Source organism: Pterocles gutturalis, unplaced genomic scaffold (genome assembly GCF_000699245.1).
Source record: "Pterocles gutturalis isolate BGI_N339 unplaced genomic scaffold, ASM69924v1 scaffold13852, whole genome shotgun sequence".
In the NCBI taxonomy this organism is placed as follows: Eukaryota; Metazoa; Chordata; class Aves; order Pterocliformes; family Pteroclidae; genus Pterocles; species Pterocles gutturalis.
The window spans coordinates 10,782-37,891 of NW_010112978.1; the positions used below are offsets into that span (position 1 = coordinate 10,782).

The 27,110-nt window shown below is 38.5% G+C and overlaps 1 protein-coding gene across 1 annotated transcript; it reads right to left on the reverse strand.

Moving 5' to 3' along the window:
• Nucleotides 1–53: 53 nt before the first annotated feature.
• Nucleotides 54–21,372, reverse strand: ZNF292 (zinc finger protein 292). The gene is made up of 7 exons (XM_010074280.1): nt 21,221–21,372; nt 20,620–20,698; nt 19,146–19,281; nt 13,615–13,817; nt 10,705–10,841; nt 9,324–9,465; nt 54–7,647 (listed from the first exon to the last, which is right to left on the reverse strand). The coding sequence occupies exons 3-7, from the start codon at nt 19,261–19,263 to the stop codon at nt 463–465; spliced, it is 7,785 nt and encodes a 2,594-aa protein (XP_010072582.1). The 5' UTR covers nt 19,264–19,281; nt 20,620–20,698; nt 21,221–21,372; the 3' UTR covers nt 54–462.
• Nucleotides 21,373–27,110: the final 5,738 nt, after the last annotated feature.

Consider the following 27,110-nt stretch of genomic DNA (forward strand, 5'->3'; position numbering starts at 1 on the left):
TGACTTAAAGACAGTTTTAAAAACTTGCTCACTTAGTTACAAATTAAAATTCTGAATATAAATGTGTCATTTAATAGTTTAGACTTACAGACTGCTGGTGGCAGCAAATGATTTACAATAATAAATATATACAAAAAAAATGTATCTACAAATAAAGAGTACTGTTATACATGAGCAGTGACCTGGTGAAAGATACCAATCACAGACAACTCACAAAGATTTAGTTCATGGATAGGACAATCTGATAGAAAGTTGAGGTTTTGACCAGGTATTTACAAAACTGAAGCAATTACTCTGTTCTTCAAGTCCCATAGGGATAAAAACAAATAAGAAATTTACATGACTCATGTCATGTTTTTTGCTAGATTAAATCACTTCAAAATAAAAGAGCTCCACAGTTACCAGCATGCTTGATGGCTTCCAATTCAAAATAAATTTTATTATAGGTCAGGCTTAAACACATTAGGTTGAGTATTTTGACTCCCCTTGCTTGGGTCTTGTAACAATGACTTTTGCAGCTGTAACCTCTGGATTATCCTCCCCACATCCTTCGAGCTTCCTCAAACTGATGACAGGCTTCATTTCCTGAAGTTGCTTCAACACACGCTCAGCGCAGCCTTTGTATGTCTTGTCTAAAACTATCTTTACGTTATCACCACACGGAAGTCGTGATAAGTTGGCAAATGGTACGTGGGTTGCAGTTTCAGAACATGACCAAGTGACATTATTACTTGCTACAGAGGTCTTCTCATTGGATTTTCGTGAGTTTGAATGGGATCCTTTTTTGGTTCCGCTGCTATGGTAGTCTCTTTCGGTATTTTTCTTTTGCTTCACAGCAGACTCTTCAAGGAATTTGAGGAATGACACTTCAAAACCCATTGGCTTAAATGAGCTCCAGTCAAAGGCTGCAGGTTGCTCTTCGGCTGTTTGAATGGCGACAGCAGTCTCCTCCTCCCTGCGCACACTGGTCACATCAACAGGCAGTACTTCCTCGGTTTTTTCGGTTCTCCTCCTCTTATTCTGAGATACATTTTTTTCTTTGTTTGCTCTTTTTAAGTTGTTTGATTTTTGCTTTTCTGAGGGGCAGGAGCTGGTCTCCTGCAAGTCACTCTTTACACTGGAAGAGATTTTGGCTTGATTTTCAGCACTTGAACAATCCTCGTTAATCAGTTTAGTAATGAATAGCTCTGTCAGTTCGTCCACTTCATCCTTCTCACCTTTTTCAGTTTCCTTTTGTGGTACCGTAGATGTGCTTGAATCATTATTACTCACTGCCAAACTTGGTTCAGGCTCTTTCACATCACTTTTTTTCTCAGTCTCCTCTTGCTCACAAGAGGCTTCCTTTACTTCTGAGACAGAGTGCTTTTTAGATACAATAAGAAGATTCCTGTGTTGGGAAGTAAATGCTTTGGACAGCTTGTGACATTTATAATGCCTTATTATGTTACTTTCGCTTGTAACTACAGACGAACATCCCTTTATCATACATGGATACTGAGTTATGAACCTGCTGGTACATTCCGATAAGGCATCGTTTCTAGCTTTTATTGAATACACGTGCTTGCCGCGTTTCAGTGAATAAGCCTTATTTTCTTGTACTTGTATTCCTTTTGAGTTTTTATCTTCCAAGTTGACATTTTTCTTTCGTTTAGTTTTCACTGACAGCCCGTTACCTTCTTTTCCCGATCTGTTTTTCAGTCCTCTCTGTTTGGACTTCACTGGTTTCTCCTGATTGGCTTTGCTTGAAATGTTTTCCTGACCTGGTGTCAGTCTCCTGGGTCTTATCAGATGATCTTTGTGCCTGTCATTATGTTTGTTAAAAATATGCCTCAAGAGGTTAGACCTAGTAGCATAAATCCGGTCACAGCCTTCACAGTCACACTTGAATACGCCGTCATCTTCTACTTTGTTTGGCCTTATCTTAATACCATGATCTGCCTCGAGATGGACAATGTAGTTAAGATACGCTGTAAACGAAGTCTTACACTGAGACTGATCACAAGAAAACCTTCCGGCCTCTGGAGCCGATTTCATGTTTCCAATTTGCTCTGGGGTCATGTCATGAAGCTTCACATAATGTTGTATCAAGCTGGTAACTTCCTGGAAGATGCGAGAGCAGTCACTCACCTCACACCTGAACTCCTTGATGGCGGGTTTGGTTTCCACCTCATCACGTTCCTCTTTGCCTGGCTCATTCTCCTCCTCCACTTCGGCAGAGAAGGCAGGGAGGTCCGATTTGTGCACAGCTTGGTAATGAAGGATTAGGTTTTGTTGTATTGTAAAAGCCGCGAAGCAGCCCTGGTGGACGCACCGGTATGGTCTATAAGGGCTGTATCCAGTGGGAAACTCCAGAGATTTTGTTACAGGCTTCCTACGTTTTTTCTCCTCTTTTTCCTTCCTGTACCTCCTAACCTTGCATACTTTGGGTTGTGCCTCTGTACTACCAAGAGAGACTGCATTATGCTGCTCTGGTGGAACAGAAACCACTTGGGGAGGTTTTTCCAGTTTTTCAGGAATATTATTATCTGGTAGAGGTTTTTCCAAGACTTTTACAGGCTCCACAACTTCCTTTATTGGAGTTTCTTTGACTAATGGAGCTGCAGTTTTGTTTTCTATTATTAGTGTCTGTAAAGGTTTTATTTCAGTAGGTCGCAGGGCTGTGTTTACAGTTTCATTTTGAGATCTTCTGCCATAAGGCCTTTTAATTTTTAATTTTACCATCTCCTCCATCGTAAAATGATGTACAAGCTGGCAGTGGGCTCGGAGATTAGAGTTTCTTGTGAATGTTTTTGGACAGGTAGCTACAACACATTTGAACGGGGCGTACTTCAGTTGATGTTTCTTAATTTCTAGTATCATTTCCGCAGTGTACTGATGAACCTTGCCGTAGTGTTTAAATAATGCATCTTTTGTCATAGCGCTGTAATTGCAGCCTGGATCCTGACATACAAAAGGCTTATTAACTCTATCACTAAACTGGATGTTACTTGCCTCTGAAGATAGCTGGATGAGGGGTTTATCTTCAGTCGATACAACAGGAACTGCTGGTGCTAGCGTATCTGCTGGAGGACACTGTGAAACAGTCTCAGAGACCTGAATGGGTGAATCATCTTCTAGTTTCAGTTTTTGTAAGCGCTCCAACATTTCCAGTATTTGAGTATCATCCTTTTGAGATGTCTCAGACTGAGCACAGCTGCTCTTTGCAGTGGTGACATTCCCCGTGTGCACAGCAAACTGTGAGGGAGTGGGTAGTTTTACACTCTGTGCAGAATTTCCTGAAGAAGTCTGTGCATTATTTACTTGTGAGTTCTGTCCTGAAGCAGTGCCAGTATCCTGAATTTCAGTTTTCACCTCAAGTATCTGTGAATTCATAGCAGTTTTAATTATTTCCAGGGTTTTTTCAAAGTTCTGCATAACACGGTTTTCTGAAATCTGTTCCTCCGAATTTGTTGGCACACATGAATTGACAGCCATCATCTGGGAATCCCCATTTTCAGTTTTTACTGCTAAAGGGGGTAACGGTGTATGAGCCTCGAGATCTGTTTTGAAGTTCTCTTTGATACCAGTCATGAATATCTGATTGTCAACATTGTTGAGTTTCTGCGTGAGATTTTCTACCACCACTTGAGAGCCACAATTTGCCAGCAAATTGGACTGAAAATTTTCTCCCTGTATTTGCAAGTTTCCTTCAGTGCTTTTGGTTAGGAGTCCCATCGTTGCTGTATTATTTCCTGCTACTTTCTGTGGTATATTGGGTGCAAGCAAGGGTGTAGTTGCTTTTCTCTTCCTCTTTGAAGCGCTGGTTCCCTTCTTATTCAAGTTGCTTGATCCTGAATTCTTGGGACTACTTATAACTGAAACTCGTGAACTGTTCCCTGCAAAGTTTTGTGCCGCTGCAACAGTATTAGAAAACGAGTTTGGACATAAGCCATTTTCAACAGTCTTTAGCATTAAGTCCTCTGGTGCAAAAACAGGCAAACTCTTGCCTTCGTTTATTGGAAGAATTTTGGCATTGAGAATCCTGTTTTGGTCTGTTAGCAGGGTACTGGGGTTACAGACTGTCTGCAGCAGAGGCGATGTGGTTGAGTTGGGAAGAACAGCCGCATTTATCTGAGTTGTACCAGTGATGCAACTTGTTGTAACTACATGTGGAAGTACTTCTGTGTTATCAAAGGTACTTGGGATGCCTGCAGTTTCTAAGGCTTGTTTTATAATTTTATTTCCTTCCTCATTCCCACTGGTATTAAAGTTAGTCACACTGGCCCGTGGAAACACAGTCTGGAGTAAGGCTGTGGAACGATTTTCAGCTGCAAGTAACTGGAGGAATGCTGGATCTTTAAAACACGTCTCTGGATTGAAGGCAGACTCCTGGGGTTGCTGCAAGTTTAATGAATTTGAGGAAAGAATCATACTGGCAAGCAAAGACTGTCCGTTAGCCTGTAGAGCTTCTGGAGAAATTTCTGATCCTTCAAGAGGCTTACAATAAGACCGCTTAGATAAGTGACCACCAAGTGATCTAGGATTAGTGAAAACTCTGAAACACCTGCTACAGATAAATTTGCCATCCCGAACTATTGCTGGCCACTTCGCCCGCTTGTTATGTTTTGGCTTCCTTTCTTTCCCATTTGGGCCCCGGCCACGCTCTTTTTTCACCTTTTCTGAAGCTGGACATTGAGAACTAGTTTCATTGAAGTTATTTTCATTACTCAATCGCGAGGGAAATATTTGATCAACAGTTTCCTCTTTGGGGAAAGCAGAACTAGTGTTTCCTTCTAGTTGCGATGAAAAGTTATTTGCATTATTTTCCAGTTGTGAGAAGACTGAACTTGGGGGATTCTCTGCTGATGAAGGAAAGAGAGACATTGGACCATTTTCTGCAGGTAAAGGAAGAAAAGGATCTGAATTGCCATCAATATTCAGAGGCATAACAGTTTTCGCCAGATCATCCAACTGGGAAGGTAAGGTTGCACCAGACAGATTTTCCATTTGTGAACATAAAACACTCTCAGGCTCACTTTTAATACATGCAGACAAACTTGGATTTATGACACTTTCCACTATAGGCAACATAGGATTGGCCAAATTTTCTAGGTGGGTTGGGAAAAGTGTACTTGAGACATGTTGCACTTGATTGGAACAGGTGGGATTCAAATTAGGCTTGTTTAGTGCAGTAAAAGCAGCACCACTGGGACTGCCCACTTGCGACGGCAGAAGATATACGATCTTCCCATTGTTTGGCACATTTGGCAGAATGCTGGATTTTCGTGGTTTCTTATTTTTACGCTGCAATTTAAAAGCAGCATATTGGTCAGGGTGTGCTGCTTTCATATGTTTGCCAATGCTCTGTGATGAGTTGTATGTTCGAGTACACCCCTCAACCTGACAATTAAATTTCTGAACTGGCGCTGCTGGTGACGCAGCTGGAACTAAAGAGCTATTTATGTTAGGCTGTGAAGGAATAAATGTAATACTTTCTAAAGTTTTTAAAGGCAGGTTATATAGATTAGCTGCAGCCTTAATACTGTCTTCAATTTCAAGTTTGGAGATGGGTACACTGTTCCGGTATCCTGCCTGATTCTGCACACTGAATGGATTTACAATGCTCACTTGTCTTTCTAAGCCTTTTGATTCAACAGCTTCTGGTTTTAGTGTGTCTGAGGTCACAGAAATACTCTGAGTCTGACTGAGACAGTCTTCTTCCTTTTTCTCTTGCAAAACTGGAAGACAAGAGTCAACCGACGAGCACAGCTGCTGGGCTCCAGGTTTAGTGGTATCTACTTTACTGGCAGTAGGAGCCAATTTACCTCTTTTTACAAAGTTCTCTCGGATCTTCTGGTTAACAGCAGGCATCTTTACGCTGCTTGCTGGAATTGCCACTTCTGTCTTCACTAAACCCGCAGGAGACTGCTCCAAATCAGCATTAGGTGAGGAATCACTTTGCTGCAGTACACTCACAGATGCGTTTACACTTTCATTTCCTACTGGCTCTGCTTTGATTCGATTCCAGATGACATTTTCTCCTTCGATAAAACTGCTTTGGTTGTCAGCCAGAGGAGGTGTCAATTCCTCTTTAACAGCAACTCCATCAGTATTTCCATTAGCTTTAGAAGGTTGACTAAGATCAGATTGATCAGTCTGGCTTTCAGGCTGTTGCTCTTTTTCAGGCTGCTCGCTGTGATCCTCAACGTGCTTCTCCAGTTCGTTCTGAGAACGATATACCTTTCCGCAGCCCGTGACTTTGCAGGTATAGGTATTATAGTGTTGTGCTTCGTGATCATAGAGTAAATAGGCTTCAGAAAACACTCTGCCACATTTAGGAAACATACACTTTGCTCTGAAGACTTGATGCTCTTTCCTGTGTGTCAGCAGCTCAGCGTAACTGTTAAAACCAGCCTTACATTTCATTTGTATGCAGATATAAGGCTTGCTGCCACAGTGCATTTGTAAATGATCATTCAGGTGAGTAACACTTACAAAATGTCGTCTACAGTACTGGCAAATCACTTTTTTGCTTTGCATTTCAAGAAAACGTTTAGCTTCTTCATTATCTTTATGCCCCTTTGCATGTGCTATTAGATTTTTAAAATATTTAAAGCCTTTTTTACAAAATGTTACAGGGCAGGTGAATTCATTAACAGGTAGTGGCTTTTGAACTGGCACTATCTCTGGTATGTAAGGTTTATCTTTGTCATAATTTTCATCATCTGAGCCATCGTTATCATTAAACACAATGAAGTCTGTTGAATAAAGACTGTTCTTCTTAATGGGTCGCTGCTCCTGTTTGGATACAGAATCAGTTTTCTGATTCTCATTCGCAGTTGCTATTTTAGGAGGTCTTCCCAGTCTTCTCAGCGGTTTCATAGCAGCCAATCTCTCTTTGCTGGATTTTTTAACATGCAAAGTTACATGGGGAACAAAATTTTCTTTAGAATTAAAATTCTGGGCACAAATAGGGCAACTGTAAATTCCGTCCTTATAATGTTTTTGTGCATGCCTAACTATTCTATGACCTAGGAATTCTTTGTCACATAGAACACAATACTGCATATAAGCTTGCCAGTTCCTAAACCTAGCTGATATGAACCCCCTCTCTCTGAGTTTTTTAATTTCTCTCTTTTTCTGCTTTTCATCTCTCATACCCTTAAGAAGGCTTGTGGTTTCATCCAAAGTGCCAGCAAGCCCATTCACTGAAGTTTCTTTAGTCTCTTCTTGGCAATCCTCGACCTTCTCATAAACTTCACTGTCATTTAGTTCATCTATTGATGACACGATAGATGCCTCTTCTCCCATCAATGCCAGACACTGACGCTTGAGAGTTTTCCAGTCCCAGAATTCCGGATCAAAAGGCCACTGAGTTTTCAGTACAAGTAAGAGTTCACAGCGCAAAGAATTTGGTATTGGAAGATTCTCTTCATCATACTTCTGGTCAGGCTGATTATATAGCATTTCAACAGCATAATATGCATCCACAGTGGGTTCGAGAAGAAATTCACTGAGCTGACAAGCACGTTTAACCTCCAAATCATCTGGAAGCAAGCAGGAGATAGTCTTGCAAATAGATATCTGGACATCTGGATTTTCACTGGATTCCAAGCGCAATGCTTTCACACACAGTTCAATGCAGGTTGCAAGTCCAGCACCATCGATCTGTAAAGCAAGACTCATTTTATTAAGTCAGCTTATCATAACCCTTTCTATATTTATAAATGAAAGATATCATTATTCAACCCTAAATGTCAGAAAAAAATGCACCTGGAGTTTATAATAAGACTCTTTAAGAAACATAATGCTATTCCCTAAATTGCATAATTTGTCTTCATGCTACTAAAAATGTGGAAGTTTATATACAACTAAAACATAAATTAATTTTATGTTCTGTCTAGTTTGAGGACTTTAGGACTGTATATTAGAGGTGTTCAGTTTATATTAGAGCAATATTGAGCCTTTTCCATGAAATATAGCCTGCCAGTTGTGTCACAGTTATCTGAGATGAGCTTCTATGGAGCACTACGTTAACACTGGGTAGAATTCAAACGGTAAGGGGTGCTCCAGCGAAAGCACGAGAAGCACGTGATCTTCAAAAAGTTCTATAATTTGGAAATCACTTAAGGTATAAAGGTTTACGTTTATTTTTGAAGATTATGCCACTTCAAAATCAACTGAGCTCAACTGAACATATGGCTTAATTCCAGCTGAAAGTAATAAATGATGGGACATTTAACTATATGTAAGTGTTCCAAAGCTCATGTGGTCTTTTCTCATTTATACCCTCAGGCAACGCAAGTTACATTTATGTCCACTTTACAGTCCCTTTATGCTGCCAAGGATTCACAGAGAGGCTGTGGTATACACAAGAATAAAGTCCAGAGAACTTATGATTGCACAAGTCTATTACCCATGTGGTCTCCAATTTCTGCCATCAAAGAAATGATCCACAGCTCACTAGAGAAAAATCAGTATGGCATGGAGCAGATAGCGCTCTTAATATCACAAGCCTCTGTGAAAGTTATTTCCCTCAGTCTCTCTAACTCCAGTTTACTTCAGATATTTGGAAAAAATAATCTTTAAGATTAAAAGCCTATGATTAGCCATACCAGAACACTGCAAAATGAAAAAATGATTTTTTTTATTCTTCAAACATACCAAATTACAGAAATCCTCCAACTAAAAGCTTTCAGAAGAGCTCAATTTAGCTATAAACATTAAATAGTGCAACAAATAATGAGAGGAAATAAGGAAAATTAGATGGAAAGGTTAGCTGAGACAGATGAACAGAGTTTTTAATACAACATTGGATCTAAGTCCACAAAAGGCAAGTATTTCCTTCATTGAAACAAACTACATTCTTAGTGGCAATTCAAAAGGGTTTTTTGTGGTCTTTTTTTTTAAACTTTCTGTAGTTTTCTTATATATTAATATACAGTATATTAATATACAGCCTTCATTTCCTCTCTTGATAAGCTTTTCCCCTGCATTTTCTGTAATATTTGAAATATGGAAGATAATGAAGAGGAACCTGCTAACAGACAATACTTCATTTAGAGGACACGGACAATAGGAGAGGCTATAACCTCATCTTTCGTTTCTCCCTCATGTCAGTTGTGGCACCCACCTCTTCTGTTTATCCCCAGCTTTGTTTTTTTTCTTCCCAAATGAATCAGGAAGTTTTAACAATTCAAAATGAATCAACTTATAGACGAATCAGGATTGCCCCAAAGCTGATTCTACACAAGGGGACAGGATGCCTAAAGCAGCTTTCATAAATTTTCCTGATTACAGTTCCATTAAAAGTGTCAAAAATATTCTTTCAGGATTGTCCTTACCTCTGAATTAATTACTTTAATCAGGAAGAAAATGTGATAAACAGTCTTAGTTAACACAGAAAGTTGACGACATCTCTCTAGATACACTTGAATAGAAGGCTCTACCCTTTGCTGCAGTTTACTCCAGAAAAGAGTCAGTTCCCTAGAACAAGAGAACAATATTTCAGGGCCAGCAATGCAACCACTAATCTGATCACAAGAAATGCAAGGTTGAGAACCATTTCTATTTTGTCTTTGGGAAAGGAAAAAAATCTGAATTTATTCACACCTTATCGTACAGAGAAAAGCTTTTATTAATCTAACCACGATTCGTCTCTAATTTTCAACTTTATTACAATGACTCAATTCCAGAAGGACAGATCAGAATAGAAACAGTATTACCACAATTTATGCTACATAATTTGCAGACTCATGATGTGGTCTTGAAAAAAGTCTTGCAAAGCAGTTTACTCTCATTCCACAGACTGTAATTTTACACTTCTCAATTCTTACTACTTACTAACAGCTACAGGAGGATGGCTTTTCTCTGTGATAGATACATTTTTCTTGAGCTGCTCTCTTTAAGGGCTGAATCTAACTGTGATTTAGCGAGAAATTATCCCGCAAAGCCAAACCATATTACTGTATCTACATTCACTCACTAGTTCATTCCTCATTAGGTGCAAAAAATCAAGAGTGTTTAGTAACTTGTGGAATGGTGTAACCCACAAAACTTTAGCAGAATCTGTTACAGCAAAATCCTGCATTAGCAGGTGTTCTCCTGCTGCTGCACAAACAAAGCAAATTCTTTAGGAATTGTACAGGTTTGGAAGTACAACCAAACTGTTAGCAGCTGGAAATTCAGACCCTAAGAGCTTAAATATCTGCCAACTAAGACCAATTATTTCTTCCCACATTAATGAAAGCAATTCTTAAACAATAAGTATCTTCATCTAGCTTATTATTTTGGTTACAGTAGTAAAGAGCTCCTTCTTTTCTAGAAGTTTGTTAGAGAAAGAGATACTGTGTTAACGAAATAGGGACAGATGGGAACAGTACTTATGCATTAAATATTGACATAATGCTGACCAGCTGCCTGCAGATATTAAGTTCCTTATTCCTACAGAGTAAGATTATTGTCAAGAAAAATCATTAACCAGCTACTCGTATTTGTAAATGCCTCATCATACATGCAGCCTTCAAATTCCCATAATGGAAGCTCATCTTGTCAAATACTTTTTTTTCTTTTCTTTTTTAGCTTTCCAAGAGCCTTATCTCCTTCCTGTTTAGCTCATAGATTTTATCAGCTAAAGAAAGTTAACTTATGGCTCATGATGTATCAGCTCTATCTTCCCCAAAATAATTTTTGTTCCACTAGACAGAAAACAATATTCAAACTCACCAGGCACAGTACATCTCTCCTTGCTGCAGCTGGCGAGATAAAAATGCTGCACATAAAATTAGAGCACTTTTTTCATCTCCATCGGATTCTAGGTTACAGATCATTTCTAGAGCATCTTTGCAATCTACTTCTGCGATCTAGTAGGGAGGAAAGAAAACAAGACCAAGACTAAGTGGTTTCATTTTCACACATACAGTCATCTGATCCTTTGCAAAAAGACTCATTTAGAAGTTAGCGAATGTTTCACAATCAAATAGATAAGCTTGAAAGTAATCAGTGCATTTTATAGTGTCAAAACTCATTATGCCACCAGAAAAACTGCTTTATTAAGGTGAATATAAACTTGTTTCTCAGACATAACTTATTTGTATCTACTGTCCCAGTCACCTAAAATTTTTAAAGTACATTAATAATTCATATATATTACATGCATATGATAATTGTAATAACCAGATTTATGACTTTAAATTGCAGTCTAACACAAAAAGATTATTACCTGAAATTCTAACCCATTTTACCAGTCACTGGTGCTACTGCTGCTTTAATACAATAGCTGGGTGATTAATGAATCTGAAGTTTAACATGAATGTTCCAGTAGGGACACTGTACAGTAAGATCCAGGTCAACTGAATGCTTTTCTAGTAGAACATTACAGTCTCTGCAATGTAAATTATTTGTTCAAGCAACGATGGAAGCACTTGGTTTTGCAGTAAAACAAAGGAAAAACCAGTCACCTGGTACTACTGGACAGTTGTATCAGTACCGACTGAGTGCACTGGTTATACCAACTACTGTCTAAGCTGATTCTCGGTAGATGGGTTTGATTACATCAATTAGTGCATCTGGCAGGACGTTCTTTGACATTGGCAGTTGAAGAATAACTTGACCATTGCAACAGCACTGTTGGAAGTCTCTCTAGAGAAATCACAAGACCACCCAAAGCAAGAAACAGAAGCACCTGCCCAAATGCCCAGCTGTTTTTGGTACTTTGGATAAGGTGGCAGCACAGCTTGCTTGGGCACCATGGTACCCAGCTATTGGTCCAGCAATCAAACTACAATGCTGAAGAGTACAGCAACTCATTTTTTCCTCTAAATTGACACTATGTACACTAATAGCCCTTCACTGAACATCATTTGAGGTTTAATAACCTCAAAGTCATCTTCTAAAGAAAACTGCATTTCTCAAGACCTCAGAGAGGATGGATTAACATAACTGTAATACCACCTTAGACTGAAGGTCTGCTTTGCTCAGCACCTCATCTCAGACAGGAACCATCAGTTAAGATCTTAAGGAAGAATAAGGGAAAATGAACTTTGGAATGTTTTTCTGAAATGTTTTTCCAGCCTGTCAGCGTTCCTATGGGACCCAGCTTCCAGCAAAGGTCTGTACAGTCCAGTCATCAAGTCTGTCAGTCCAGCATTTCACGTCCTGCAGCTTTGAATTCTTCACATTATTGAAGCAAACTAATCTAAGCTGAAAATGAGATCAAATGCTACATTTCTCCCTATTCTGAATAGATACCAAAATTTCCATACCACTAAAGAGTGATCTGTATTTCTTACGATTTACCTTTTCTTTCCCATTTTCTTACTGTTCTCACACTATGAAATAACTATCCTTCTCAGTTCAGAAGTCCACCTCAACACGTTAACAGCATATCTGCCTTCTTTTGGTAATATGTGAAATTTCCAGAAGGCTTAATAATACTGCAAACAGTGCTGCAGCTGAAGCTACAAACCTTAGCAATCCAAGCAATCCAAGGTTTGGAAATATCTGAATCAGGTTCCCTGTGATAACCCAGTCTGAACTTATCTGTATGTTACGACATCCTAAGAAACAAGGCTAGTCCACTCCTGTCCATGGGATTGAGAACTCATTCACTGACCCAGCCCGTTCTGATTTGGGGTGCAGTGAGGCTGACTAATGAAGGAACCATGTTTCACAGTCACAAATTCCAAGGTCCATGGAGAATCTTCAGCAAACAAATATGAGATGGCACAGCCCTGTGACAGCTCTTCCCCAGCCTATTCTGGCAGGGCCTACAGCAGCCAGAGCTGGGACGGTAAGACTGATCCAATCGTACTGAGGACCGGAACATGCCCGGTGAAAAGCTGTCAGCTTAGAATTTAGTCTGTATCTGGAGCAGGAAAGTTTTCCAACTCTAATCACCGCATAGTTTTCATCCCTTTACGATCAATTTCAACATGCTTAATGCTTATTATTAACATAAAAAGATTAGAGATACAAAAAGACAGCAGACAGAGGCAGACAGTCAATAAACTGAAAATTGCAGTCAGTTTCCTTTAAGAAGGAAAAAAGCTCAGATAAAACTTTGGGGTGGGGTGAGAAATGAAGATGTCATCTGAAAGAATGCAGAAAAGCAAAGCTGTCATCTCTTCTTTGACTTTTGCATTTTAATTAAAAAAAATATATTTTAAACCAGATCAAAGACCTGATTTCACCTTCAATTTCACCCCAGGCATTTGGGTCAAAAAAGGTTACATTTCTTCTCTGAACTGAAAGTAGCATCTAAAGGGCCCCCGTTCTACCTACCAGGTACTGCACAAAAAGCTATAGTTAAAATATTAAGAGTGAGAACTTACTAACAGGATCTGAGGCAGAATTTTAAAATACTTCAAGCAAAAATCAAACAAAGTTGTGGCAGAGCCAGAAAATGCCTACTGGTGACCTAATACTACACTTCCACAAGTCTTTTAATCAAGTAATTTCTAGTCAGTTTAAAAGGGACTTAAATGAAAAGAAAAAAATATAATACCAAAAATATTTTAGATCATATTTTAAAAGAAAAAGCTCTTCTACAGAAAAACAGCCCATGATTACTGATTTCATTATTATTATTATTATTATAGAAATAAGTCTAAAAAAAGTTCTTTGTTTTTTACTTACTTCTTCCATGAGTTTTTCATTTGGTGATCCTGAACAAAGACAGACCAGGTAGGTTTGCTTGAAATTGCCTTTTGCACTGATTTCTGGATGGTCAGAGCACAGTTTTGCCAGGGCAGTAGCTTGTGTTAATTGCTTTGTTTTCATTAGGTGCTTAATACGCATATCCAGCAGGACGGGGCCTTCAAACACTAAGAATTCATTCACTTCAAAGAAAAAACAAACCAAAGTATTACACACACGTTTCACAGCAGGTTACAGAGTTAAGAGATGGCATTTACTCATTCATGGTTAACCCCAAACCTTTACACAAATCAAAAAAGATACAAAAGGTACGAAGCATAGACAGGAAAAAGAATCTTTGAGAACTGTGCTGCTTTATTATATGGATTCCCTGCTATAGGAGGCCTTTTATCTACTTGCAGGTCTTAATTCATTCTAATTTATTGGCAAAATAGCTGCACACAAAACATATTAGAAAGCATATAAATATTAAAATATTTAGATATCATTTGATTACAGTTCTACAGAAAGACAAGTAACACAAAGCCACTACTCTCATATCCTGCTTTATACATCTGTGCTACATCTTTCCTAATAGTTGCCTTTTAAAGACCTTGCTACAGAAGGATAAATGTGACAAGAGTAAAAGCATCTGAAGTCCTTTCTATTTGTGTTAAATATTTCACATTACACATCCATACAACACAGTCAAACTCCTTTAAAAGTAAATTTCCTACAAAAACAAGCTTATCTTGTGTATATTTTACTGTGTACAGTTTAAAACTCAGAGACACAGGAATGGCTGTATTTTATTCAACTGTATTTTGCAGACACGCTGCTACCAGAGTTAAAACTCTACTGGGTATGCCAACAACCCAACTCTAGGTGCTTCAGGGGAAGGCATAAGAATCCTACAAAAAAGGGAAGCACAGGTTCATGTTCCTACTCTTACATATACACCTGAGGTCTCATCCAGATCTTTAACATCAAAATTGCTTCAGCTTTGAAGCATGAGGTTTAGTACTACCTCCAAAGTATCTAAAGCCAGTTATTAAAACTAGATAGACACAATCAAGTTTGTTTAATCCTCTTGACATCAGCCCCTCCCTGCAACAATTGTTTCTACAAGCCAGTTCTATACTGAATAAAAATTATTTTTGGTTTTCAATATGTACGTCTTAATTTCATGACACCTTCTCCCATCTTTTAAAAACAACAGAATTTTCTACTGGTTTTTTGTTTCCATTCTCCTGAGAAAAACAGCAGATTCATTAGTCTTTCAGTTTTAGGGTAAAATCTTGATCTTTTCTAAATTAGATTTTTTCCAGCCTTTTGAGTACTTTCACCACCCCTTCCTGAAAACTTCTGGGCACCTGCAGCGCTCACTTTCTACATGCCTTGGTAGAAATATTTGTTACATTCCTCTTAATTTACTCGCTTTGAATTTCACTTGAATCATGTTGCCCATTCACCTAATTTATATTTTCTTGACTCTCAAAGTCCTGTTTGGTCTTGATTAAATAATTAAGCCATTTCAGCTTAATTCAGCTTTCAAATCTGCAAAATTAATTATGTCTCTAGTATTTGGAGTATAAGTATACTGAACATGAGGTTTACTTAAAGAAGATCACCTCATTTTATTCTTTGCTTCCTCCCATCCTAGTTAGTTTTTGATTCACGACTGTCTTTCATTTTATCTCATCGTTTCTCCTTCTTCTAGCTACTTATACAGGATATTACTAAAAGCCCATCTTGCAACCGAAATTAGGTCAACTGTTTTCTTTTTTATCATTTTAGTACACAGAATTTTAGGGCAGAAAATACTGCCTTTTGCAGAAATCAGGCCTGTTAGTCCCCACCATTATCTTTCATGTATTTTTTTAGATTTATGGTTGAATTATCATTTCAACCAACTTGTTATTTATTTGTTCAGGATCCTTGTGCACTATTACAAATGATCAGCCACAGCTCACTGATGTGTAAGAACATTCAGTCAAATATGAGTTCCTTCTTCTTTTGTCCACGTCGATGAAGATATGACCAGATTTTTATTCATGTAGAAACAACAAAAAACTGGAGCACACTAACAGACAATTGGTAGATGGTAACCATTGTTGTGTTTACTAGAGGGCATTTGCTTTTTAAGCAGCAGAATAAATGTTCCTTTAATGTCATTACCAATGCCTTATAAAAAATGTTCATACTCCTGTCAACCCACAAATGACCCAGTGATTAACTACATTCAGTAGTTTTAGCCTTGCTCTTCCTCCTACCAGGTACCAGTAATCCCTTCACCCACAGTGCTTACTCCCAGCTAGTCTGCTGGAATAACATTGGAACATTTTACCTTATTTTCTGTAACAAGATCCAGGAAGACCTTAGACTTTTAAGCTATATTTGTAACCCAAGATGTTTCACTCTGATTTATTATAATTACTGCATTTAATATTTTAGCGGCTGTGTTCTATCTGCTAGTCCTCAGTAATCCCCTTCCTTTAGTGTCCACTGCTTCAAGCCAGCCTACCTTGCATAAGCATCGGAACATTTTCTGTTACCTTTTCAACAAGATACAGGAAGACCCCGAGGTTAAAGACACACATTAGCTCTTAAGCCTTTACTCTAATCCAAGTGATTATAATCATTACAGTTAACATTTGAAAGCTCATTCAAAACACAAGTTTTAATGATATTTCTTTTGCGACTGACCTATGTATGACATTTTAAGAGAAAAACCAGTGCCGAGGTTGCAGGAGCAAGTCTATGGTAGGGAAGTTCTTAAGGATAAGATTTTTTTTTTAACATTTTATAAATATATTTTATAGTGCAATGTCTGTTTTGAAAGTGATTGTTAGTTTACCATAAGAAATATAATGACAAAACTGCTTCTTTCGCACAAGTGCTTTTTCAGCACAAGTCAGTTTACCTCTATGAGCACAAAACCTGAAGCATTTAATGAGAATGATCTAGTTTATCAACAGCATGATTCTTGGAAAAATTAAATGTCATTTTTGTGCAATGCTCCACCATTCATTAAAAAGTTTTTCTCACTATTTGAGGTCAATGGAAACTGGATGAGCAGTGCTCCACGGCAAAGAACATTACCAACATGCTCATGAGGGATCCCTGAAATACTATTTGAGAAGACTGGTACTCTGCTATCCTCATGACCCAACAGGATGATGTAACTTTGGGTGATCTCTTCAGTCTAAAATGTTCATGATGCTACATAGACAAAACTCAAAATTTGACAGACATTCTTTAAAGACACAGGAGACAGGTTTAGGTGGAAAAAGACAAAAATTCACATGAATAAGCAAGTAGTTTACAGCTCCTGAGCACACTTTTAAGAGATAATACTGCTGAGGAACCAGAATTTGAATCAAGAAGTTGCAGGCCTAGTTGCGTAATTGTTGTAGGTCCTGTTGGGTAAAGACATAGCCAAGGGACAGAAGCAAGAAAAATAAGGTAAGCGGAACTCGGGGAAGGATCTCTCTTTTCAGCACTGAACTGCTCTGAAGGAGTGGAAGATTGCCTGTGCATTCTTCAAATGAATGTAGATTGATTCATGACACAATACCAAGCAGATTCAGGAAACTCTGAGAAAAGGAGTTTCTCTCAGGAAATCTCTCAGATGGCAGTCCTGAGTAGTGCTATCAATTCCATATGTCCCCTTAGGAGGCCCATAAATGACATCCAAAGATCCTGCTGGCAATTCAGTTTCTGCAAATAAGTTCTTTTTGGAGTTATCAGTCAAGAAAAAGAAAAAAATATGTCCCTCAGGTCATTAGGAATCCAAATTCCCATCTCCAGGCTGGTCCTCCATACAAAACAGACTAGCGTTGTGGGAACAGGCAGAGCCCCAAATGACAATGCTGATGTTCCACTTGCAGGGGGAGAGAGATCAATTTTCTTCAAAAACAACTCAAGTGGGGTATCAGCATTACACTAGTTCCCAAGAGGAGATTCTCTTCTATTCGGTCACATCTATTGCACGGAATCTGGTAACTTAAGCCAGGTTTCCCAACATTTGTGGTCAGAGATGGACTAAAAATCCAGGGCAATGACAATGTTTGTCACCCAAGCAGATGACAAATCAAGTGGCCAGAAAATATTTACAAGGTGAAAAGATTTTGTATGTGCACACGCACACGAATCTGTACGTACTGTATGTATGTAGTTCTTGCAGTGCAGTTCAAGACAGATTTTACTAACATCTTGTATTAATGCAGCAATACCCATCAGCATCAAAGAAATCAGTGACAGGCATGCTGTTCTTCTCAGTGCTCCAAAGAACTGAGTATCCTCTACTCTTATTGAGCTCCTTACTGCATGAATTCTTACAGACATACATTCATCAGAAAAATGAGCTGTGCCCAAGGCAGTCAGGAGTAAGGCAACTACTAAATGACATGGCACTCAGAGAACAGCCTCTCTAACATCTTAGGACGTGAGCAAATCCTGATCATATTTAGGTGGAAGCCATGCAATAATGTATTCCCAAAACTAGGGGAGTAAGAGAATAGTCCAGTTCAGACAAGCCTACATTTGCTTGACTGTAATCAGTAAAAAACAGCTGCGCTGTGTGGTCAGAGAGAATGAACTTGCCTTTCACACTATGTCCTGAGTTTGTACAACCTGAAAACAGAGGAATTCAAAAGGATCTGTCTCTAAGATGAAACAGACACCTAGTTGTGCTTCCTACACGAGATGCAAAGAGGCAAACTGTCCTTCAGGAGTCAACAAAGGCTTTCAAATTTCAAGAAGAGATAATCACTGACCTAAAATTCAGCAGATATCCTGAATAAAACAAACATAAGAAATAACTGAAAAAAATACAGGCAACAAAAGCTTAAGAGGATGATATTGTGAAAAACAAATCCAGACTCAACTAGCTGTTTCATCTCCAACAAATACAGTGTTTACACTAACCATCACTCAAAAGACTCAGTCAATCAAATCTGCCAAGTGATAACACCACAGTGTAACAAGCTGACTACTTAAATACTTGGGAACTTCTGAAATACGAAATGCTAAAGGCAACACTAAGAACAAAACCAGAATCCTATAATTGAAGTTTACAAATATTCCAGAGACTGTGATGCTGGAGTTCAGGTTGAAGATTGCAGAGAGACATCTGTCCACTGAAAGAGGGTAAGTGCTAGCCAGTGAATCTTCGGTAATGGCCCTCTTTGCATTTCATAACTAAGAGCCATACTCATATTAAAAAAAAACATGTATATTTTGTTTTATGTCACATAATTTTTGCCTACCAATATGGCTTATAAGGAAACAGCACAAGATCTGCAGCTATGATTACACTTTATGCAAAATACCAACACTAAGTTATTTGCATATTCCTAGGAACATAGTGTGTTAATAATTCAGATAATTCTGCAAGTATATTTATTTATATAGCTTATAAATTATCACATAAACTATATTCAAAAAATACTTCCACATATCATAACAGTATTTCAATATATTATAAAAAATGAGGCATATTTCATCCCAATCATAGTCTTAAATTTTACCTTTATCTGTATCCAACTGTTCCTGGGAAAGAATACCACACAATACTGGGTTCTTCCACACTCCCTTCTCTTGTGTAAGCGTAGTTAAAATATGCAGCTCTTGACTGCCATGTTCCATCAAGTTTTTATGAGCTACCTGAAGGACATATTTTACAAAGCAAAGTATTGTTAAGAAAAAATTAAGAACACGTGTCTTAATGTTTACCTTCATACTCCTTTATACCTTATGTCAAAAAACCCACCCTTACCAGATAGAGTTACATGTATAACAAAACAATCTTAATATTCATCCTATACAGGTTTTACTTCTACCTCAGCTGCCCAAGACTTAGGCAGAGAAACCAAAAAGACTGAGTGGCCCCAAACTTGCCTTGAGATTTATTAACAGGGCTACTTCTTAAATTTCTGAAACTACATTTTGAAAGAGGCATCTCTCTTAAAAACAGATGAGCAAATTCTCTGGTGCACATATTGGTCTGGAACCAGCTGCCTAAGCTCTTACTTTTTTCAGACTCTTCAGCAGCTCAATTTTTATGCACTAGAGTCATTAGGAAAAAAAGTATTTTTGTAAAGGCAAAAGATGTAAGTTATAAGACCTCACCACACAACTATGATGAAGGCAGATTGGAGTCTTAAAATCAACTGAAATAATTTCTACTGCATTTAGATACTAGGATAGATTCTGGAAACAGAGGGATGCTTGGGAGCAAATCAAAGACCTTGATGGTCCAAAAAAAAAAAAAAAAAAAAAGGGCTCATGTCTACTCCTCACTTTTCTTTTACTTTTCCACCTGCTCTGAAGGCTGTGGAACCTCCTTGCAAAAAACAAAAAACACACCTCTCCAGAACTGATTTACATCAGGCAGTTGCCAGTCAAAATTCACTCTAAAAATCAGCCTTGCATCCTCCTACGTTATTTAGGCTGAGAATCCAAGGTAACTGTATTCCTTCCGTCTCCCTAATCCCCACTTTTTTTGTTTTCTTCAAACAAAAGGCAGGACCTCCCACTACATATTTCTGATAAATACTGAGGAGCAGAACTTGTTTCAACACCCTCCTTTAAAGCAGAGCTCTAATCCTTAACCTGCTAGTGCCCTGTGGGAGATCAAACAATCCCGCAGTATTGACAGATCTTTCACTCGTAATAAATCTCAAATGTACAACTATAAATAGTACAGAATGACTTATATGTTATTATTTCATTTCTAACAATGTTAATAGACAAGTATCTTTTAAAAATGAGCTTCCTTTCAAGTATCTAAACATATTTTTTCTCCAAAGCTGCTACATGAACTAGGACAGACAAGAGATACAGCTGATAGCAGTTACTGCAGAGTACAAAGAATTTCCAGCTAGAAGGGCTTGATCTTTATCAGCCATCAGAAAACAAGTCTACATACATGCTACAACTTAATATCTCTAAGTTTCCAAACCGTTCTTAAAAGCTATTAAGTCTTCATTTCATCAAACTCACCTGTACAAAAGCCTGAAAATCTTCCCATTTATTTTCAGGTAAATCAAGAGGCAGACACAGCAGAAGTTCAATACAGCTTCTGGAAGGTAAATAGGAATATTATTTGATGCAATTTTTGGCTTTTAAAATGTATAATTGACAATTCTAGCATCCAAACAGTTATTTATTTGAAATGTCAAGGCCATAAAGGTCTGTTTTGTTTGAACATATAAAGAAAAGGTGGCCATGGACACTCTTTGCAGAAGCTGTAAAAGCAAACTCTCTAAAACCCACTAGTAATAATAATAATAAAAAAAAAAACCTGTCATTGAAGTTCAACCCTGTAATACGGTGCACATTGATGCACGCAGATCAATAGCAGCAAAGTGTTTCAAGCCAGTGAGGTTGGCTTGTCCTATATCAACAGAGCCCTTCTCAAGACTGCTCCATTTCCAACAACCAAAGATATTTTCACTCACATACAGCATTCACCATGAGGGAGGAAGGTGCTTTCCAAACTACTGAGAATTCTGATAGATTGCGAACTGGATTGGGAAAGCATTTAGGCAGTGAAAAGTTAATACCATGCAGGTTGGTTTTAGTAACTGAAAAACATACTCACAGTGCTAAACGTTCAAGCACAAAGGCGACATTTTCGCACTCCGAGGTAAGATAAGGTCGTGCTTTAACATAACTTCGGATAGCCACTGTGTACACCTCTAACAGGGGCAGGGGGTCTTCTGATGTTTTCCACTTCTCTGCATATTCTAGCAAAGTCTGTTTAGGAAACAAAATTCAGGAAAAAATACAAGGTTTTAGTTTTATACTGCTCACTAGTAGACTACCCTTCTCAATGATTACCTCTATCTCCTTTATCCCCTACAGGATGAGTTACATGTTCTCAAAACATGCCTTTTTTCCTTAAAATTTGTTTAATTAACAACAGGAACTTAAAACTCCACACAAAACAAACATTCTCTTATCATATCAAAATGTTATGACTGACACTTCCCCCCTATGTTATCATTGTAAAATTCAGTTTATATTCATATTTTCCAAATAACAAAAGCCTGAAGAGCATATCTGGGAACATAACATACTTAAGGAACTGAAAACACATTTTTTAGACATTCACTTCTACAGTTCAGCTTCGAAAGCACGTAAATTTGAAAGCATTAGCTTTAAGTACTCCTTACTGGAGCCTTAAACCTGACTGGAGTACTGTCTGTTTTACTGTAACACCCAACACGATGCTCTCCTAACAGCAGCAGAAAAGCACCACAGATCATGGCAGATAAATCAAGGAGGAGTAAAATACACCAGAAGCATGAAAAACATGTGGGAAAACAACTGGGGGGAAATTAGTTTCTCTAAAGTAATATCTACATCCTAACAGATGTTATAATGTTATAAGAAAATCTTCAGGATAAGGTAAAACACAGTTGCTAATTTCTGGGACAAAGGCGCAGTTGGCACGCAAAGAATTCACTCTGCAGTGGTCTCCCAGGCAATACACCCTGCAACCTCGGCACACGCTAAGAGGAACAGAACGGAGGGTCAGATGGGACGGAGGCTCCGTGGCCATGCCCAACATGCTGCTGTACCCCTTGCAGGAGAGGGGGACTTGATGGCACGATGCAGCCAATAAACTGCATCAGCAGCTGTCCAGCAAGAAGGACGGCAGTGACTGAGCCAGCAACTGCGGTGAAATTGCTCTCCTGAGGTGAACCTTGCTCGTTATAATACCAACACACGGGTCCATCCCAAAGTTACCTGCCTCCAAGGCATGACCGCTCCTATTGAGCATGTGTTCTCTATTTTATTGACTATATCTTTAATACTTAACCAAGAGAATTTTGCACCAATCACTAAAGGTATGTATGACTAGAGTCACTCAAGCTCCACCTAAATACAAAGAAACAGTAAAAAAATAAAATAAGGAGGGAAGAAAGTTAGGGAAGACTGCATTGTAACTTCTGGGATCAAGCGGCGGGCTGAACCTGTCTTCCCCCATAGGGATGCCTATTGGTTAAGAACCTCTTTTTATGTGCATTAAATAATCAATTTACACTAACAGTTACTAACAACTGAAGTCTGATTATCTATATTGTTCTTGCAATCAGTCTACTATCAAAAGCAATCTCTGAACCTTATACCATCACAATCTGTATTTTATACAATAAAATCTGCTTTGCAGAAGTTTCCAGAAACTTAAGTAATTGTAATAAGGGATAGGACTTGTATTTTTGCACTGGAGAGAACACCACACAACTGCTTTTTGTTAAGTTAACATTACAGCCTAATAAATTTTACACTTGCTTAAAAGAAACAATTCTCCCCGTAAAGGGGAAATGCAAAAGCAAGTTGCTGGTGACATTGAATACAAGAGGGACAATCATGTTAATAAAACATTCAGCATAGCTTACTGTTCATACAGATTCTTGAATATGCTGGGAAAATTCTTTGCATTAGCTTGGAATGCTACCTGGCTCAAACATGGAGACGAACAGTGAAAGCTAACATTGTCATCATGAATTACTCTTTGATTAATTTGAAACAAAATATTTCTCCTTTTAGACTAAATATTTATTAAAAACCCCATACAAAAAGACAACCCAAAAAACCTAAAGGGTAGCTAACTTAACAGAGCAAGGCAATAACAGGTTGCATGAACTGCCATTCCATTTTATCCAGCTGATTGTCCACACCTGCTAGAGCTGGCCTGGCCATCATAAATCTGCCAAACAGCTTCTGCCAGTAACATAAATTTATATTTAGGAAGATTAATGCAAGCTTTGGCAAGTGAAGGACACTTCAAAGGTAGCTACCAAGCCAGGACATCTCCTGAAAGTCTCAAAGTGTTAAGTAGAGCAGAAGATGAAGAAGAAAGGCTTGAGGAAGAAGGAAGCAGGGAGATGTAACGAAGCCATTGGTCATCTGACTGAAGAATTACCGTAAGGATTCTCACCAGCTGTTGCAAAGACAGCAACACCTAGGACCTAAAGAAGAAACTAACGGCGCAGTAGAGACACCCTGATTCATAAAGCAAGCCATGACAAGTGACCATGGAGATGTGTTAACAACCAGATCAGAAGATCTCAAGTTTCACGGGGCAGGAAAGATAGACCTTATAGGCAATCGGGGATACTGAAGACTGCAGGCCCTTTATGATGGAACCCTGGATAATCAGAAACTTTACAAAAATACCATGAAGTCATTAACATCAGATAACTAGATTAGGAAAGAACTACAAAAGCACTTGCAGAACCTATGAAGGCCCAACCAACACTACTCCAATCCACACCCAGATTAAAAAGGACAAACTGACGCAAATAAAATTTAATTTTGAAAACATGAGGTTTAGTAATAGTTAATCAAAACCAAAATAAAAGTAGATATAATAATCACATTGGCAAATTCTCATAATCTACCACCTAACAAAAAATGTTTGGTATGTTGGTGAACTGTTACTACCAATACTGTCCTTCAAAAGCAGCGTATACAGATGCAAACAGACTGTATAAAGCAAGCAGAGTTTGCACTATACCATAGTGGCACTAATTTCAGCACTAAACAGTGCTATTTTAATCTCAGATATATAGAGCAGCCATTACATAAACTATATTAAGCACTTACACCCACCACACCCTTCAAAAGTATTTGTCAGTATGACAGATTTCCTTGTCTGGATGTCCCCAGACTATACAGCACTGCCACTGTACAAAGAAAATAAAATTCATTCTGCTTTGCTTAATGAATCACTGTTGTACTCTGCTTACAACCATAAAAAGAAAGAATTTTACCCCCAGCCCTGGGCCTCATTAAGTTATCTCCCTAGTCAGGACACGCTTGTTAATCAAGCCAAGTACTGCATTCAGAGCACAGAAGCAAAGTTTTGTTCCTCTGTGAGACTGAAATGGCATTTTATTTCAGCAGCAGCTTACCCAGTCAAGAATGCTCAAAAAAAAAAAACAAAATTACCTCAATTTGTACAATAAAAATCAGTAAGTGATTCCACTATTACTAACCAGAGTTTCACATGTACAGTCCACATCTACATGTTTCTTCAGCTCTTAAAATCAGGACAAGGGGTAACAGTTATAAGCTGAAAAAGGTTGGATTTAGAACTTTTATGGTGAGGGTAGTGAGGCACTGGCACAGGTTGCCCAGGGAAACTGCGGATGCCCCATCCCTGGAGGTGTTCAAGGCCAGGCTGGATGAGGCTTTGAGCAGTGGAACACCACTTGTCACCAGTCTCCACTGGGACATTGAGCCATTGACCACAACTCTGAGTGTGACCACCTAGCCAATTCCTTATCCAGCGAGTGGTCCTTCCATCAAATCCATGTCCCTCCTCTTAGAGACAAGGATGTCATGTGGGACAGTGTCAAAGGCTTTGCACAAGTCCAGGTAGATGATGTCAGTTGCCCTTCCCTTATCCACCAGTGCTGTGACCCCTCTCATACAAGGCCACCAGATTCATCAGGCACAATTTTCCCTTGGTAAAGCCGTTTTGGTTGTTCACCAATCACCTCCTTGTTTTCCATGTGCCTTAGCATAGATTCCAGGAGGATCTGCTCCATGATCTTGCCAGGCACAGAGGCGAGACTGACCGGTCTGTAGTTTCCCAGGTCTTCCTTATTCCCATTTATAAAAATGGGGGTTACGTTTCTCCTTTTCCAGCCAACGGGAACTTCATCAGAGTTCCACGACTTCTCAAATATGATGGATTGTGGCTTTGGAACTTCATCTGCCATTTCCCTCAGGATCCATGGATGCATTTCATCAGGTCCCATGGACCTGATTCAAGAACAGTTTATGCACAATCTCAGCAGGCAGCACGCTGCAATCGTGAATGTGAGGCCAAAGTCTGTTCGATTCCACCCCTGGGTAGAAAGCCCGACTACATGAGGCTTGTCAGTGCAAAATGCCAAGAACTAAACGTCAACAAAGATCGCCAGCAGTGACAACAGAAGATCTATCAGTTTGAGCAAAGAAAGGTATTGCAGCAATGACTCTGGAACACTTCGTCTTAACAAATCTCCTAGAAAAAACAAGACTAGGTGAAGTCTCCTTCACATACACAAATACTGAACTGGATGGAGCAGGGACATAACCTCTAGCAACACTTCAAGGATAAAGCAGTTTCTCTGTCTTAAATAAACATATATGTAATTTACATATGTACAAATACATACACAGGCTATCATATGAAAACAAATCTCCTTTCAGGTACATTTTACTTGCTTTGGGACTATGATAATTTTGTTATACTCAAACCAAACAATTTTTTTTTTGTTATGTGAAAAAAAAATCATCAAATACATGGATTATCTAAATAGTTAAGCTAAATAATATTACATAATTACAAAAATAATTCTCAAGGAGGGTGTGACATTCTAGGGTGTTCAATGGCACATCTTGTTTTGACTTTATCTTTATTCCCATACAAACACAGTTAAATACCTAGTGTACCAGTGAAGCCAAGCCTAAACCAGGCTCACAGCCTTTCACTTTGAATTGCCGGGAATCAAAACTCATCTGTAATTTTTAAATAAAACACTCTGACATTTTTCCATCTGTCAATATGACCAACAAGTAGTTCAGTACAGGAACAGATCTTCCCGGCGTAATCAATACTAGGACCATAAAAGTTAAAGGAGTTTTGATTATTTACATCACACTGCTGGGAAATGCAAGAACACAAAGTAAACACTAGTTAAAAATGTGACCATTTAGTATTTAATTTGTGATGTTGTAACACTTCACACTTGAACAAAAAACGGTGGTGGACAGTTAAATCAAAAACCACACAGACTTTTGATATCCTGATAGATTTCCAACTTCATGTAAAATCTACTATCACAGCACTTACCTTTTTATAATAAAACATGCTTTAAGTTTATTTTATGATAAAACAAGCTTTTGTCACTGCTAGTAAAGATCTAAACTTGAAACAGAGGCTTATGATTACGTAAACCCCAGAACATCTCAGAAAGTGGTATTTATCAAGACACAGGTATCAGTAGAAAACAGTGCTGAAGATTACATCAATACCTCCTAAATATGCGTGAGCATAAAAATATATGCAAAACCAGGTCCCAGTACACTGATGCAGCCCAGAAGACTGACCCTAGAGCCTGATCCATGGGCCTACAGCCCAAGAATTCTTGGCTATCATTTAAAAAAAACCCCATTTCTAGCTCTTGCGTATTTTTTTCTGATGTTAGCTAATGTAATGATATTCAACTCTTCAAAATAGCTTATGACCTGTCCTTCCCCACAAAACACCAGTTCAGATTGAGATCCCTGAGGGAGCACTGTGAATTCAATGACTTTGTTGCCTCTCTCTTGTTCTGAGGTGTCATCACAATTTCAAAACAGAAAACCTGAGAAGTGGCTGGAAGGAGCAGCACAGTATATAGATTATTTAACTCAGTAAGTCTAGTTTCTTGCTTAGGCAAACATCACCGTCTTTATCGCTCTCAGGTTCCAAATGGGGGGGGGGGGGG

What these genes read in the sequence shown, in the direction of transcription:
- ZNF292 (XM_010074280.1), bottom strand. Translation starts at nt 19,263, where the DNA reads ATGGAACATGGCAGTCAAGAGCTGCATATTTTAACTACGCTTACACAA. An exon ending in ACAGTTGGATACAGATAAAG is followed by an intron (nt 13,818 to 19,145) that starts GTAAAATTTAAG and finishes TTTTCTTTGAAG; the next exon opens with TGAATGAATTCTTAGTGTTT. An exon ending in ATGAAAAACTCATGGAAGAA is followed by an intron (nt 10,842 to 13,614) that starts GTAAGTAAAAAA and finishes CCTCCCTACTAG; the next exon opens with ATCGCAGAAGTAGATTGCAA.